Here is a 17,690-nt window from a genome sequence, read left to right on the forward strand (position 1 = left end):
GTGTTTGTGTGTTTGTGTGTGTGTGTGTGTGTGTGTGTGTGTGTGTGTGTGTGTGTGTGTGTGTGTGTGTGTGTGTGTGTGTGTGTGTGTGTGTGTGTGTGTGTGCGCGTGCTCGTGCACATGCCTGTGCGAGTTGCGGGTTAAGCCTGACTCCTAATTCCCTCTATTTAATCGGCTGTGTGATACTTTGGAAAGACAAAGAGAGCCATTGAAAGGGAGCTGGGGGAGGAGAGAATCGGGGCAATGAGGGAGCATACCCAGAACTGCCTGGCCTGTAGCTTCACTGGGATACAAAGGGACTCTCATACTAGCGGCACATAGACCTCCACAACCCCCACTGCCCACCCCCTATGGTACTCCTCCTCTCCTCTCCTCCTCCCTTCCCCTCCTCTGTAAAAAAAAACACCCCTCCCTTCTCAGGTTGGAACTGTAATGGGATTAAAACATTCCAAAAGAAGGGAGGGATGGGGAGAGAGAGCCATAGTTATAAACGCATAAAGATGATGAAAATGATGTACATCAATTAAGGGCAACAGCTCTCATCACCGTGTACATCCTATTAATTGGCACAACACATCACCAGTGGGGTCAGAATGCAGGCAACAGCAGTGATTCCAAGAATAGGAAGGAATTCAGTGTCTTGCTTCAGGACACAAAACTAGCTGTTACAGACATTAAACCTGTGACTTTCCAGCCACAGGATAGTCTCTGAGACCACAGGATGGCCACGATACCTTACACACTAAAATGAGGGCTTGTTAAATTGGTGGGACCATTGGCTCTGGGATACAGATTGTACTGGTGCAGGTGACCTCCAGGTTGAACCCAGTATTACAAACCTTTATATTTTATTTAGGACTTTAAGATTGTACTTTTAGAGATAAAATAATCACCACAAAGACAGCATTTGCCAATACTTTACTACTTTATCCTTTGCATTAGCCTGCTTGATTGGAAGATGGGTGGGGACTGACACATTAGCCCGGCATGGCTTCTTTTCTTTTTTCTTTTGCAATTTTTTGGCAGATTTGTCTGGTTTCCAGGCTACTGACACATGACAATTTGGACAAAGATGGAGGCTGTGGGAATGGTCAATACAAATTATCTGAATATATATTATTAGGAATATATAAATAATTTTTAATGAGCAACGTACTAGAATGTATTCATTTTTAAAATCATGGTGTGATAAACCCTACCAGTACCAATGTGGTATTCCATAGGTTAAAACAACCAAGAAAAAACTAGAAAATGTGTTAATACCACATTATCCTGATCTGATGTAAAACATGGAGTTAATCACCCTAATTTCCCTATATTCCAGGGGCAAACACAGAGGATCAACAAGCTCACAACACTTCGTGTTGCAACGTGTTGTGAGCTTCTTTGCAGATCAGCTATTTTCGCTGAAGAGATTTGGTGTAGAGGGAAAAAGAAAGGACCCTATAGAGCCCTGGGGGACTCCGGTAAACAAAGTAGAGTTAAGTTTAGGTTAAAAGCAAACTGGTTGGGAGCCCCGGTGCATCACCGAGTAAGAACATGTGTAGAATACAATAAAACTGGCCTTCTTGCAGCTGACCATCGTTCAATCCAACATGAGGTGCTTTACTGCATGTGACAAGCTCCTTGGGATGGGTAAAAGAGGGGGCAAAGAGAGGGAGAGCAAGGAGGAAAACAAAATCTAAGATATAGGTACATATATAAATATAGCTAAGCAGCAAGTGAGTATATGAAGTTAGACATAAGGTGCAAAAGGGTGGAAATGCATGGAAATGCAAAGCAGGAAGGTTAGACATAAGGACAAACAGGACAGAAAGAGGTGTGAAGGAGACAATGAATGAAACTGTCTGACGTAGAAAGAGACAGGGAGACAAACAGTATGAGACTGATGGAGAGAGGTGGAGGAAGGAAGACAGAGAGATATTAGATAAACTGCTGGGTGGATAGTGTCCTCGACTCCTCGATGTGGCTGTCTGCGGCGATGGTCACATGCGTTGGCCGCTGTGCCCCATCAAAATAGTGCTGTGCTCCCTGTGGCACTATCTCTTCTCATCAAAACATCCCAAGATTCTGTGTGGAGTTTGCATGTTCTCCCCGTGTCTCCTAGGGTAGTTAATACCCTCACAAAAACATGTAGTAATCCTGGTCACTATACCGCCTCCCCCATGACAGCCGGGGCGCCTGATGGAGGGGAAGGGAACTGGTTGGAATAACGTGTTCCTTCCACGCGCTACGTCCAATTAGGGAAACTCCCCCCTGTCAGGTGACAAGAAGGTCAGTTGGCTCTCATGAATTGAAGGAAGCATGAGCTCGGCCCTGGCCTCCCTACTGTGGGGAACTGGTGTAGTGCTGGTGCAGGGCTGGTGCAGCGCCCAGGATCACTTAGGAAATTGGCACCGGGTGAAAAAAATGGGTTACAAAAATCGCGGGATAAAAAATTTAGGAAAAAAAAAACATCCCAAGATTGGAGCTATTAAAAATAAATCAGTAAGACCTCATGAATGTGGCGACACACCCGGGGAAAAGGACTATGAACTGGATTCCCCCCAAATGACTTCAATCATATTGTAAGATGGATCAACGTACAACAGACATTTCTCAGTAATACCTTCAGCACAGGAATTATTGGGGTAAATGGAGTTTATGCATCGTTTATTTATTCATTTATTCATGCCATGTGGTCTTCAGTAGTCCACAGCATCTCTAGCCCGCTCTCCAACAGAACGTCTGTAAAAGAAGACGCCGCAGAATCTGTCTTGTTAATTTTACCTTACGAGTGTACAAATTGACCCGTGAGGGTCCAGATTATATTTTACAGTGTACAGATATGTTAGTAACATTGCACCACAATGCTTCTCCGGCCCTGTCCCAGACAGGAATGCATCTGAAAAGGGGATTTAATCAACCAAGGAACTTCGGCTGATTTGGATGGTGTACTGTACACTGTAGCGGGTAGATGGACATAATTCACATACCATTATTATTAACACAGATATAAGCTCATTCCCCTTTAAAACGTGCAGTATGTGATGTCATGGTTTGGCACCGCTTAGCAGAATTATGTTGTTGTGCTAACCTACACAAGTCGCCATTGCTGGCCAGAATAAAGAATCTTCAGTTTATTTCCACAATGGTTTCATCTTATCGAACCAACTTTCACATAGATATGTTCGCAAATAAATCCATCCAGTGTCATTGTCTAGATTCCTTTAATTACAAACTTGTTAATTCTCTCATACTAGCAACCTTCCACCCCCTATCTCCCATCCTGCATCAGGCTTCTTGTCGCCTAGGTAACAACCCATTTCCCTGAAACAATGAGGTGCCTGTTTGCCTACTGTGAGTGTGTGTGTCTGTGTGTCTGTGACTCTGTGTGTGTCTGTGTGTACATGTTTGTCTGGGGACATAGAGGCATGGGAGGGAGAACATTATGACAGTTGCAGTCTTCGCTCATCAGTAGCGACAGTTAACCTTCTGCCAGTCTTGTATTTTTCTAAAATCTTGTAATTTTATAAAGTAAAATTAATTTAGACAGTAGTTACCCATCATATTAATGGTACGTTCTGAACTCAAATAAGATGTCATTGTATTCAGTACAACTCTTAAAAGTTGAAAGGTATAATGCGAGGGTGACTTGGTGTGCCTGCTTCCAACATTAAAATAAATATACAAGCTGGTTTGGTACGAACCATTCTTAAAGATTGAAATACCTTTATGTTGTTTACATTATTTTCCTACTTTCTCAGCTGATAATGGTCAGTTGCATTTTTAAACAATGTAGTTATGAAGTAAATATTTACTTCACATTATATTTCATGGGACAGGAGTGAGACATGGCCATTTATACAAAACAATTTATTCACAACAGTAAAACAGCTTCATTACAAGTATAACTTTTTGTGTCACAAAACTATAATTACACAAGAAACTTATTTTGTAAAGTAAATATCTGACTTCAACTTCATTTCCCCCTTGTGGAAGCAAGTTGTAATGCAGCTCTAATAACAGCACCACCCCAGGATGGATAAAAGTTGAAATTCTCACACAAAGGAGACCAGAGCATGGTGCTATCAGTTGTAAAAAACAACAACAACGTGGCCAGCCCAGACGCTGCATTTATAAGAACTAGTGTAAGGTCTATAAATCAAACATAATGGGTATGTATACAGGCTGACCTTGGCTCTGTCAAATCAAGTGGGTCAATACAAATCAATCTCCAGAATATTATGTGGAAGTGTTCCCCTCAGCAGAATGGTCTCATTTTGCCAGTGTGCATTGGACCAGTTGTTTAGTCTGTAATGATGAGCTCATCGCAGCCCCAGTCCTCATAACTGCCATCAGGAAGGTACCGTCGGATGATGATGGGGATCTTTCTGCACCTGTATGAATGGAAACGTCAAATTAAAATCATGGAAAGACGCTGAGTATCACAAAGAATGTAATGGTGGTAAAAGAAAGTCGCAAATTACAAACTCTTTTTGACAACTAATTCATGATCACTTTTGGGGGTGTATGATTACCGAGAGTTGGCTATGCTTGAGGGAGAAAGCTAACTGAGAAAGGTGTGTGTGTGATAGGTGTGAAGGAACACAAAGCTAGTAGATAGCTTAATGTTTTATTTTATGACAACATGAAAATGAACCGACGTTTTTGTTTGTTTATTGTTACAGCTGAAAGCCAGTAGTTCAATAATCCACTGATCCAATCAGGCCAGTCACCAATAGCAAATTAGTTTTTATGTTGAACGATACCCTGGTTATCCATATAGCAGTGGACATGAAATATTTATAATTATAAAGGATTTTCCCCTATGACCCATTGTTAAACTATTTACTTAATACTTACTTAAGCTCTTTCATAGCAATTTGCAGAGGATCCGTCTCCCCTTCTAGCTCCACCATAACTGGGGCACACATCCTATAAGAAAGGGGAGAAGTTCAGAAAATAAATGTTGAATTATCATAATGTGAATGGTTCAAGTACTGTTGTGACAGAAGGTAACGGCAAACATTTAGAACGTAATCTCCACATGGTACTGAAATCATTATAAATAAAAAACGGTTGCATAATATAGTGTGGGCTTTATCTTCTCTATTATATGTGGCACTTAATCAAGTACTTGTGGCAACACTTAAAGGGCAAGACCACTTTGTTAGAGGTTTGGGTTGTGTAGTTACCTTGCCATTATGTAACTCCAAAGGTGGACAAGAAATCAAAAATAATTGCTCCATTGATTAGAAATTGATAATTCAAAATATGCTCCTCATTGACTTACATTGTACGGTGAAACAGCTCTCAAAGTCACTCTTTTAGCACGTAAATGGACGGAAACAAAGTTGATTCAGACAATATAGAACATCACCAAACCCAGTACTGTTTTTTTTTTAAATAAAAATGTTAGCTTCCTGTTGATTTTGCTATTGTTATTTAGAAGAAAACCCGGACTGGATCCGCGGATCCGGATCTTCAAATAGTAAAATCAACAGGAAGTTGACATTTTTATTAAAAAAACAAACAGTACTGGGTTTGGTGATGTTCTATATTGTCTGAATCAACTTTGTTTGTGTTCGTTTATGTGCTAAAAGAGTGACTTTGAGAGCTGTTTCACCGTACAATGTAAGTCAATGAGGAGCATATTTTGAATTATCAATTTCTAATCAATGGAGCAATTATTTTTGATTTGTTGTCCACCTTTGGAGTCATGGCAAGGTAACTACACAACCCAAACCTCTAACAAAGTGGTCTTGCCCTTTAACAACGCTCCACAACAAAATTCTCCCAACAAAAATATATGAAGCAGTGATGATGACAAAGTCACTAGTGTGTAATGTTGGTTACAGCTGAAAAACACCACTCACGCTATCTGAAGGGCTCGAGTCCCTAGTACTCTGGCCCTCTCGTATTTGGTCATGTACATTGTTGTGATCCTCTTCGCGTTGGCCCCATGGCCCTGTCCTGCTGGTAGGATCTGCACGTTCTCATGGTCTTCCTGGTTACCCGAGTAAAGAGAAGCATTTGACACACTACTCACCACAGATGGAATAATTCAAAGAGCACAGAGGAGGGTTGAGTCAGTGACCAAACGTCCTATTTGTTTGGGATTGTCCCAGTTTCATGCTAGATGTCCCTAGTCCTGACAAAGATCTCTAAAGGACTATGTCCCACTTGTAATATGGCACGTGCAAACGTGCACATACGCCATGTGTGTGTGCATGAACGTGCCATTCATTTAAGGGTCTCGGTTTGGGGTTTTGAAAATATGGTCAACCTAGGATGGAGGGTACACTACAAATGTTGGGCGCTGGAAATACTGTAGTGGCAAAAACAGTTACTTGTGCCTTCACATAAACCACAAGCGCACTCTTGGAAAGAAAGTCAATTCATCCAACAAAAAGTAATTCATTACCTCCTATGGATAGTTCAACTGAAGTAGCCTAAATAATCCACATAGTCCAGTCAATAATCCAACAAAACAATATCAACAACTGAAATGCGAATATAAAAATGAACAAAACAATAGCCTATCTACAAGCTTACAACTCGCTCACGGTGGGCTAATTAAAAATAAGGCAACATGCATGGGATAACTAGGAAAACTAATTGGTTTCCAATCAGACTGAACAGATAAGGCACCAGGATGGATCAAGAAATGTATGTAATATCACAGTAATTCTAGGGCTAATTACTTGTATACAGTGGTGTAAAGTACATTTACTCAAGTACTGTACTTAAGTACAATTTTTTAGTACTTTTACTTTACTGGAGTATTTCCAATTTCAGTACTTTTACTTCTACTCCACTACTCAGAGGCAAATATTGTACTTTCACTACACTACAATTATTAGAACAAAATATTAGTTACAAGTTACTTAATAGATTTTGATTATCATTACAAAACATACACTAACCACTTCAGCTCTGTATACATTTCGGCCATTTGAAAATAGCAGATCTACAAGCTCACAGTGAGCTTGGAGATTTGCTATTTTCAAAAGATTTTTTTATGCTTTTATACATTTGAAAACTCTTGAAATGGGACATTCTGCATAATGAGTACTTTCTACTTTTGGTACTTTAAATACATTTTGATACCAATGCTTTTGCACTACTCAAGTACATTTTGAATACCGGGCTTTTACTTGTAACAGAGTATTTCTACGTTGCAGTATTGATACTTTTACTTAAGTAAGAAATGCAAGTATTTTTTCCACCAATTCTACCAAATCAATCAATCAATGGTCACAGAGAGAATTCTCCATTGAGAGTGGAAGGACCGCAGACTAACTCACATCTTCCGCGTTTTCCAGGTCATCCATTCCCTCATCTTCTTCGCCCTCATCGAAATCCCCATCATCGAAGCTACAGTTTTGAATGGAGGAATAATAACTGTTAGAACCAAGACGTATTATTACTGTAATAATGCTTTAAAGCCATGTGTCGTCGTCGTGTATGTTAACATGCGAGGACACCACGTTATACTGTCGTTACGATACAAAACACAGTATCAAAACCACTGTTCTAAACTCTTGGTAGCTGGTTACTTACTTATCTTCATTGTCTGACATGTTGCTGTTTTAAGTAGTATAAATAGTTGGTGTTAATTTATAGTCGTAGCTTTAAACGATACTTAGTTGTTGTTGACAAAACGTCTGCGTTCAATATGGAAGAACTACCTATTTCCGGTGAGAATGTGCGACCACAATGATCCTCCGGGTATTCACAGGCGACCGTGCTGAGTAGTTCCACTTGCTCTGAAATGTAATCCCACATACAACTAATCCCACATCTGCAACTTATCTCAAACCTCTTTCTGATTTATCAACAAACAGACACACGAAAATATAACATAGATACATGTTTATTACATATATTAACAATATCCCACATATTTATACATAATTAATCACACAGCAAACAGCAAGTGCAAGATTTTATAAAACAGCTATCAAGTTAAAATGTACAAAAAAAGCAGTGGTGACAAGTAACAATTAGTAAATGTACGTACAAGGTACATTTACTCAAGTACAGTGCTTGAGTACAAATTTTAGGTACTTTTTTTTTTTTTTTTTTTTTTACATATAAACACTTCATCTCCAGAGGCAAATATTTAACTTTTCCCCCCACTTATGTGACAATTTTGGTTACAAGTTACTTCACAGATTTAGATTAATTAATATAAAACATACATGATCAACGAATAAATATAATGTATTATTATATGTTAAGCTTGCCAGCAGCACGTGCATAAAGTAATTAAAATCAGACCCATCTTTACCAGCTGAAACATTAAAGTGATGAACACATGAATGAATAACTAATTACAATCCAAAATAATATGATTTTATATTATATGAAAAGTATTAGTACATACTTTTGGTCAAGTAAAGGCACTGAATTGCACTACTTTTACTGTAAGACAGATACCAAATACATTCAAAACTTTCATATCAAAAACAAAAAATGTCTTCCTTTTCAATTTCGCAAATGCAATTTAACAAGTCATTTATAGGAAGAGCTTATTTTTCAAATAAGGAGTGGAGTTGTTTTTTGTGAGTGTTTGTTTGTGCACAGCATTGAAGCCCACATTCTCAGGCTACTGATTCAGGCTTGATGGAATAATGCCCCACTGCCTCTCAGCTCTTCTTCTTGTCCTTTGAGTCTTTGCCGGTCTCTGATTTTTGGCTTAGCATCTTCAACACTTTCATAAGCTTGAACTTCCCCTTGGACTTCTTTAGTTCTTTTAGGCCCTCTTTCTGGAAGTCTTAAAGGGAGACATACATTTGTTTATATTCTACTTTTTGTGTATAACAAAAAATGAATAAACATTGAATCATAAAAAAAATAAAAAAGGGAGACATACAGTAGTAGAACATGGGGAAAACAGAACTTGTCACCCAACAGTGTACAGATAAATGGAGCAGTGAGTGACCCAAGCTGAGTTTGGGACAGCAGTTTAAAATGGATTTAAATGAGTGACTACAAAGAGAGATGAGGAAACATAAATTTGGGCCATTGCCTAAAGGAGAAATCTCTACAAAAATATTATTTTCTCACCTTTCCGCTTCATCATGGCTTCTAACAACAGATCTTCTTCCCTTTCTCTGAAAAATTAAACAAAAGAAGATATGTGTCACTTTTTTTTTTAACCACTTGAACCCGATATATTTAGTTGACTGGAGTCCCCCAGGGCTCTATGGTCTGCAACTTTTCCCCACTTCACCAAAAATGGCTGCGGTACAAGCTCACAACGAGTCGAACAGCGAGGTGTTGTGAGCTTGTAGATTGACTATTTTCATCAAATGTTCGCCCCAGAATAGGGATGCTAGGTTTCAAGTGGTTAAATCATCATGGGAAGAAATGAGTGGAAAAACAAACCGAGCCGAGCACCTTTGTCTGTCCTGATCCAAGCTGCTGATGATCTGGTTTCTCTGTTCAATAATGGTGACCAGTTCATCCATCAGTTGCTGCTCTCGACCTCGATCCTCCTGACTCCAGTCACTCTCTGTGAAGCACATGTATTGTGCCACATACACAATATCCACATACTGTATGAAATATCCAGATTTTGCTGTGTACCATATAGCCAAGCATGCACCTTACAGTATATGTGACATACTCACCAGGTTTATTGAGGAGACATCGGAGTTCATACTCTACGTCTGTCTGTCTTTCTTCTAAGTGTTGTTGCTTTGTGCTGGGGACATGACAAAATGGCCAGAAGTTAGAAGGGACTTATAACATCACTTACAACAAGGTACACAGCAAAGTCCTGAGTGTAAGTTTAAGCAATATAGTAGAATGTTGGAGTTGTAGAGCTACCAAGATGTAGAGCTAGCAAATGAAGCGAATTCTGCCAAAAACATCAGCCCTCGTACTTAATTTGGGGAAAGTTAAATTGTTGTGTTAATGTTATCTTACCCTTGACAGAAGTTATATGGTGCCAATATCGGTCTACTGCTGAGGTAGTACTCATTTATTACATATTAGCAGAATCTGCTTTGTTCACATTTGACTAGTGTGATAAAAGTGTGATTTTGACTGAGATCTGTTGCAGTCTGAGATCGTAAAACTTGTGAATGTGTCAGGATTTTGCTGTCTACTTTCACAATATCACTCTCGCAAAATCTGGATTAAGGGTACTGAAATTAGATAGTGGACAGTGATGGCATAATCAATATTTTACTGGCAAAAATATCAATACCAATTAAATGCACTCACAGATAAACCAGCTCTGCATCTCTGCGCACCAGCACCTGTTTCTCACGGATAAGAGTCAGCCAGTCCATAAGCATCTTCTCCTCATCTTCATCTAAAGTGAACGAGTCAAAAAACAGAAATAGAATTACTTAATTGGTACTTCAACGCACAACAGTGTTGCTTGCCAAAAATAACTGATTTGATGTAATATGTTGTGTTGCTTGAAAACTTTGTTTCTCTTGGTGATGAAGTATAAATTAGGTTAAGGGAAATTAGTCTCTGTGTGTGTGTGTGTGTGTGTGTGTGTGTGTGTGTGTGTGTGTGTGTGTGTGTGTGTGTGTGTGTGTGTGTGTGTGCGCGTGCGTGTGCGCCTGTGTCTGTTTTTAACACATTGTAATTATATTAATTCATTGGGTGTTGTGTGCTTCACTTTGTACAGAACAGTGTACAGAACGTTGTAGTCGTTTGTTGCTGTGATGACCATGTGGTAAATTCCTGCCACTGGACAATCTGTTACAATTTAGTCTGGGACAGATTACTGGTGGATACTGACAGGATAAGACAAATAGGATCTTCTTAAATTACCATCTTGGCAGTTTCTCAAACTTTTCTCCAGTTCCAATCCTTTCAGGTCCAGTGTTTCCACCTGTTTATCCAGTTCTCCCATCTCCACCTCCAGTTCTTCCACAGGAACAACACAGTCTGTCTGCACCTAATGGGAATTATATGAGGGAACGTTAAAAGAGAGTAGTCCCCTATAGTAGAACTGTGTGAGCAATTAGTACTCAGATTGGTTGAACAGGATCTTTCATAAAAATAAGCTACAGAACTTGCAAAATAAATGAATTAAACTCCACCCCTAACCCATCTTCTCCCTGCTCATGTTATTAGAGTGGAGGCGAGAGTATCACAGGTTAAAATGTTTATGGTCCACAGGATTGTAAACAGGGTGGTACCCAAATATCTAGTCAACCACTTTTCTAAGGTTAGTGATCACAGTACACAGTTATTCCACCAGAGAGAGCTCCACAGACTTTGTTCACTTTGTACTTAAAGGGATATTTCACTTTCAAAAAAACTTTGGGTCATTTTATCGTCTACTGAGGCTTTTGTGAGCCCCCCAGACCGTTTTTAAGTTGCTTGATTCAGTATTTAGATATTTGATATTCATGATTGACATACACGCCCCCCTTCCTATACAAACCCATTATAACTTCAAACTCCATTTTTAACATGTTAGATTCTTCGAAAACACCCGTCCTTGGTTCTGGTGACTCACCCTGCCCTCCTAATACGCGAGGGGGGGCGTGTTTTTTCGATTACTTTTTTTATTGTATATATTTTTTTTATTGTATTCATTTTTTTCATTTCCAATTTTTTTTTTTAATAAATGAAAAAAGTTATCGAAAAAACACAGCCCCCTTGCGTATTAGGAGGTCAGGGTGAGTCACCAGAACCAAGGACGGGTGTTTTCGATGAATCTAACATGTTAAAAATGGAGTTTGAAGTTACAATGGGTTTGTATAGGAAGGGGGCGTGTCTGATAAAATGAAAATCAAATATCTAAATATTGAATCAAGCAACTTAAAAACGGTCTGGGGGGCTCACAAAAGCCTGAGTAGATGATAAAATGACCCAAAGTTTTTTTGAAAGTGAAATATCCCTTTAACAGATTTAAGAGCTATATGGGAAAGAACACATTTTTATACTCTAGGCCTACTACAACTACACCACCCAAGGCACCAGTTAAGTGGAACGGGTTACCTGCAAGCCTTAAATCTATTGTTAACTTCAAGTCCTCCATAAAGAGCTGGCTGAAAAACAGCCGGACCTAACCATCAATCCTACATCCAACTGACCTTCCTCTTGATAAGGGGGAACCCATATCCAGGGGCCAGGGTCTTAGATTTAGGGACACCGAGATTTCGATCAAAAGGGTTCTCTTTGCAGGCCTGTTGAAAACAGTAAGAAAATAGAATATAGAAAGCAACTTTATGTATTACTGACTTGTACACAAACCACCCTGAGAGATGACAAGAAACCTGCTCAACCTGATATGTTTGCATAGCATGTGTATTCATCAGTAGCATCATCTTCTGGCAAGTTATGGTAAGTGAGTGTGGAATAATTTCTTCTATTCACAGTGTCATGTGTAGGCTGTGTAAGGACCTGTCTTGTGACAAATATTGACGCAAGTGTGCCATTCATATTCAGCCTTATGGGTTTGTTCTAACAGCCATGCTGGCTGGTATTTGTTGTTTTGTATATTGACACAAGCTGAACTCCCTTCTTTTTTTGTTGCTTTTTACCCCTTTTCCCACCCTAATTTTGCCAGTTAAATCCTCCCCACGCACATTGAGTGTTGTAGTTGTATCCTACTGACTCACCTGCCAGTGACGAGCCCCCGCAGGGAGGACGTAGAGCCTCCCATCCTACTTCCCCCGCCCAACCCTCCCTGCTGACAGGTGCCGCCCCAGCCCGTAGGTGTATGTACAGTGACAAATATCACCCTCCCAGCTCGGCTTCCCTCCCCCGAACATGGGCCAATTGTGTTCGTATAGATAGACGCTCGTCAAAGCCTGATGGACCGTGGTGAATTCGAACCCCCAGCCTCCGCAGTGGTGTGCAGGCACTTTACCACTACATCACCAAATCTCTTCTTATCTATGTGTATAACCATGGTCTGATCCTTGCTCCACCACATGAGTTTAATGTACTTCTCCCATGAGCTAATTTTAACTTATATTTTAGAAGAACAAAAGTGTATCTGACTGTTTGTCTCAACATCCTGATGGATCCAGAATTCCTTGACACAAGTAACTTTGGAGTTAACAGTTATGATGACTACTGTATTTTATTACATATTATGTAACATAGAAGGCTCATTGTACCTTACTCAAAGATGCAGTGGTAGAGGGACTCTGAGGGAGGGTAGAGAAGATAGCTGGTACAGACACACTCTTTGTTAAAGGTAGAGTCTTGGCTTCATCTGATGCCACAGGTGATTCTGCTGCTCCTACTACACCACCACTCAAGGAACCAGCTTCAGCCAGGTCAGGCTTGCAAAGTCCAGCAGTAGCTCCAGCCAAGTCAGGAACTTCTAGTCCACTTAATCCGTTAAGGTCAGGCTTGCAAAGTCCAGCAGTAGCTCCAGCCAAGTCAGGAACTTCTAGTCCACTTAATCCTTTCCCAGGAAATTCTCCCAAACCACCAGATGCTGCAGCCAGGTCAGGACCTCCAAGTCCACCCATGCCATTTTCTCCACCTATATCTGGTATCCTGAGTCTGCCAGCTGCATCCGAAACATCTGGTACTCCGAAGGAACTCACTGCTCCAGCCAAATCAGGGGCTCCTAGTGCCCCACCTACATCAGCCATGTCAGGAATACCTACATTTCCACTAACCCCACTAACTGCCCCTGATAGGTCAGATACCCCAAGTTTGTTACTTACCCCTCCTAAGTCTGGAACCTGAATTCCACTAGTAACCTCTTCTAAGCCAGGTTCAAAACCAACTACCCCTCCTAAACTAGGTACCCCATTACCTGCTCCTGTCCACTCTGGTATTTCAAGTCCACTAGCTACCCCTTCTAATTCAGGTTCACCACTAACAGTGCCTGAAAAAAGAAATACTCCTGGTTCAATTTCAGTGCTTGATACAGTATTTGCAGCTGGTGCATTAGCATTATCAGCAGTTCCAATACTGGATGAACTAGAGGAACCAATCGAGTCTGAAGTGGATGGTTGGGTACCTTTGGAACCTTGTCTCTTGGGTGGAATGGGCTTTACAGCTGATGCTGTTTTTCTGTCAGATCTAGAAGTATTATTATCTGTGTCACTCAAGCTCACTGGAGCTGGACCATCAGGTGATTTATTTAGCTGATTATCTGCATTAATAGATGGGATATTTGCCTCTGAGGGTTTAGTTTGGTTGGCAGATTCAGTCTTGGTACGCTCTTCTCTTGTATCATCTTTATTGTCCTCATCTACTACCTTCCCAAATGGATTGCCAGGAAGAACTCTTGGCTTAAACCATGATGATGAACTAGGGGTCACTGGGGCTGGGGCAGGGGGTAGTTGTGTCCACGGGCCTGAATGGACAAGAGTCATCCATGGATGGCTACTTTTGGCTTTACGGCTACCACTAAGAGAGAGTAATAGGCAAAGTATAAATTAGGCAAACTAGGGCTGAAAGGAGTGATTAAACAATAAAGGAAAAGAAACAATGGACAATGTTTTTTGTACAGGTGGTTGATGCCTAAAAGAATTACACACTGACAAATACTTACGTGCGAGAGGTGCTGGATGGGGCATCGCTAATGCTGGATGAGGTGCCTATAGATTAGATTTAGAATTAAACAAAACATGGTTTAAATCTTTTACACTCATATTCAAGAAAGAGAGAAAATAGCCATGAGAATGTCATCAGCATATACTTTGTACTTTATGTACACAGTATACACAGAATATAAATATCAATTTTTAATCAGGCTTTAATCAGTTACAGTGAATGAATATTCACCTGCATTAGAAGAGCTGTTCATTCTTTGAAGTATTTTAGTCCTGGGTGCAGGAACAGGAGGTGTGGACGCATTTATCATGCTACTCTGTGCATGAAAAGGCCTAACACTTCCTTCTGAAAGTGATACACGGATGTAGAATTGAGCCCAGAGGGCACTTGGGTTTTTGTTGTTTCTTCCTGCAACTCAGAGTCTGTTTGCATGGGCAACAGTCCAGCTTTTCCAGCTCCTTCAACTGGTGTATGTTTAAAACTGTGTGGGGGAGGATGAGGTGGAGCTCGAGTCTTCACTTTGTCTCTTGACCCAGTAGCCGAGTGTCTATTTTCTGGCTCCTGTCCTGCCTTGTGTTGCTCTCCCCTCCCCGTCTCTGCTCTATTACAAACCAGTGGGTCCTGTGACCCTGTTTTACCAGTGTAATGAGGGAGACAGTACCTCCCTCACACTTTAATTTGGGAAATTGCTCAGTAGATCCAATTTGCTGACAGAGGTCAGGAGGGGCCTTTTCAGTGTCTGTTATATGGAGTGTGTAGATCTCTGATTCAGAATCATTCCCCTGTTTATAAAGACCCTGTTAATTGGCTTCTCCTGCATTATCCACATCTGAAAACAAGAATAAAAAATATCAATAGGGAGGCATCCGTAATTGATTTTACATATACACTACCACCTGTATTAATGAAATACAGAATAAATTCAAAAGACTGTTTTTTTTCTCTAACTCTCCGGTCCTAAAGGCTAAAGATCACAATGAGGGTAAAGCATAAACATAGTAATAACATTTAACACTACAAGACACTATGAGCAAAACAAGCAAACATTGAAGAATCTGTTCCCCAAATTAGCAATTAATAAGAAAACATTTTTCAGTGAGTCCAAAGTAAGAATAAACCTAAGATCCCCCCCTCCCAATTAATTAGGACAAATACAGACTTATACAGTAAGTTGATGAATAGAACATTTGAATTCAAAATACATAAACCAAACCATATTTCAAACAAACAAAAATAATTGCCGGCAAACAAAAACTTTAAAAACTTTGCCTTGAGCTCATTAAATACAATATTACATATTTTAGAGTTACTAATTAATGACCTACATTATTTACCCATAATGTAGGCTACAATAGCCTACAGTGTGTTAGAATAGAGCTTTTAAATGTCTTCCCAAAATGCATGAAGGGTTTCATGGAAAGAAATCCTTCATTATATAGCGAGGGCTTCCATATGTATATGTTACCTGAAGAAGCTGCGATGATAGACTCTCATCTCTATCAAATGTCTCTAGACCAGGTGGGAAACTCCCTACACAAGACACAGATGCTGGTTGACAGAGGATGTTCTCGACTTAACCGTTGATCAGGTGACGCCTGAAAACAGAACATAAAACAGTGAAAGGTGATTGGCTGAGATGCCTGTGGTGTTGGAAATAAGGCAGGTTTGTGGACATTAGCATAAAATATACAGTGTGTTGAATTAAGCCATTACCTAGGGGGATTCAAACCATCAGGAGGTGTATGTGTCACAGTGTATAATGTATGTGTCACAGACTCTTAAGTATGTGACATGTGACGACCGCAAACTGGCAGGACTGGCTACAAAGCAAAGACACACAAACTGTCACTGAGTATTTGGGATGACTGAAAGTATGGTATGAAGGAAAAGAAAGAAAATATTTGGCAGAGGTGGAATCTTCTGGTTTTTATACATTCACAATGATGACTATGAAACTAGCGCAACATTTCTGGTGCACTCTCCGCGTAGAGCGCGTCTTGCTACTAAGCCCCCTGGTCCAGAGCGTTAGTGAGTTCTCTCTAATGATGCCCTGCCACGCTGCTCTGCTCATAGACCAAAAGTTCCACTGCCGTGTGAGGTCTCCGTCTTTAGTAAAAAATAAACGAAACTATTTCGCAAATCACCGAAACGAAGGCAGTTTTGTCTTGTTGAAAGTCTATCCTCCAGGGTGGGAAGTCTCTCAGGACCCCACCTTCTCTGTATGATACACTTTGTGGGCAGAAAATGTAATATGTCCGCCAGATGGAAATTATTTTATTTATTCCACTGCGCCCTCCACAGATCTGGTCAATGGTAATTTATCAGGACCAGATCTGTAGAGGGCGCAGTGGAATAAATAAAATAATTTCCATCTGGCGGACATATTTTAGTAGTTTCTGCCCCCAAAAAAAAGTGTATTATACAAAGAAGGTGGTGTCTTGAGAGGCTTTCCACCCTGGAGAATAGACTTTCAACAACACAAAACTGCCTTTGTTTTGGTGAGTAGCAAATGTATTTTGTTTATTTTTACTTAAGTTGGAGACCTCGCACGGCAGTGGAATTTTCGGTCTATGAGTCAGTGCCAGTGCGACCGTCAGGGCGTTAGAGAGGACTCACTAACGCTCTCTGGACCAGGGCTAAGGGAAAAGGGGAGGACAGACAGACAGCATCAGTGAATATCGTGGGCTGCCTACAATTCGATTGAGTGAGGAATCCTGTCCACGCATAAGGCTATATCTGGCTTGAAGGTGCGTGGTATGATTATACAAGGAAAACGATATCTGCGATTACAAATGTTTAACTGGTTGTCATTCGTTTCTTGGAACTGGAGACCTCTGCGTGTCAATTTCCCACGTCGTCGTCGTCGTCCCCCCTCCCTCCTCATGTCTGCAAAATGTCTGGTTCTAAACGGGATCAGACATAAAATTACAGAAGGCGCTCCTAATCCAGTCACAACTCAGAAACTTAAACCTGATTCCTGGTTTTCAACGCTATGGACCAGAGCTTAGTTTTCTATCCAATTTTGTGACCACCAGATCTCGCCTTTTTCAGAGGTGTACATTTACTCAAGTACTGTAGAATATTGAGGTATTTTTACTTTACTGGAGTATTTCCAATCGTCTATACTCACATCTCAGAGGCAAATATTGTACTTTTACTCCACTACAATTTGAAAACTAGTCACTTTCCAGATATAAATTACA

At 40.4% G+C, this 17,690-nt stretch overlaps 2 protein-coding genes across 2 annotated transcripts; both read right to left on the reverse strand.

Moving 5' to 3' along the window:
- Positions 1-3,836: 3,836 nt before the first annotated feature.
- On the reverse strand, positions 3,837-7,690 carry polr2f (RNA polymerase II, I and III subunit F). Its single transcript, XM_080447601.1, has 5 exons — positions 7,546-7,690; positions 7,290-7,359; positions 5,859-5,989; positions 4,846-4,917; positions 3,837-4,379 (listed from the first exon to the last, which is right to left on the reverse strand). The coding sequence occupies exons 1-5, from the start codon at positions 7,563-7,565 to the stop codon at positions 4,289-4,291; spliced, it is 384 nt and encodes a 127-aa protein (XP_080303727.1). The 5' UTR covers positions 7,566-7,690; the 3' UTR covers positions 3,837-4,288.
- A 441-nt stretch (positions 7,691-8,131) lies between these two features.
- On the reverse strand, positions 8,132-14,801 carry LOC308099048 (uncharacterized protein). Its single transcript, XM_080447599.1, has 10 exons — positions 14,719-14,801; positions 14,486-14,531; positions 13,089-14,340; positions 12,057-12,149; positions 10,783-10,909; positions 10,219-10,309; positions 9,621-9,694; positions 9,388-9,502; positions 9,055-9,101; positions 8,132-8,761 (listed from the first exon to the last, which is right to left on the reverse strand). Exons 1-10 carry the CDS (start codon positions 14,795-14,797, stop codon positions 8,634-8,636), a joined length of 2,052 nt encoding a protein of 683 aa, XP_080303725.1. The 5' UTR covers positions 14,798-14,801; the 3' UTR covers positions 8,132-8,633.
- Between the last annotated feature and the right edge of the window lie 2,889 nt (positions 14,802-17,690).

This window comes from Gymnoscopelus braueri (genome assembly GCF_963280865.1).
Source record: "Gymnoscopelus braueri genome assembly, chromosome: 13".
Lineage (NCBI taxonomy): Eukaryota > Metazoa > Chordata > Actinopteri > Myctophiformes > Myctophidae > Gymnoscopelus > Gymnoscopelus braueri.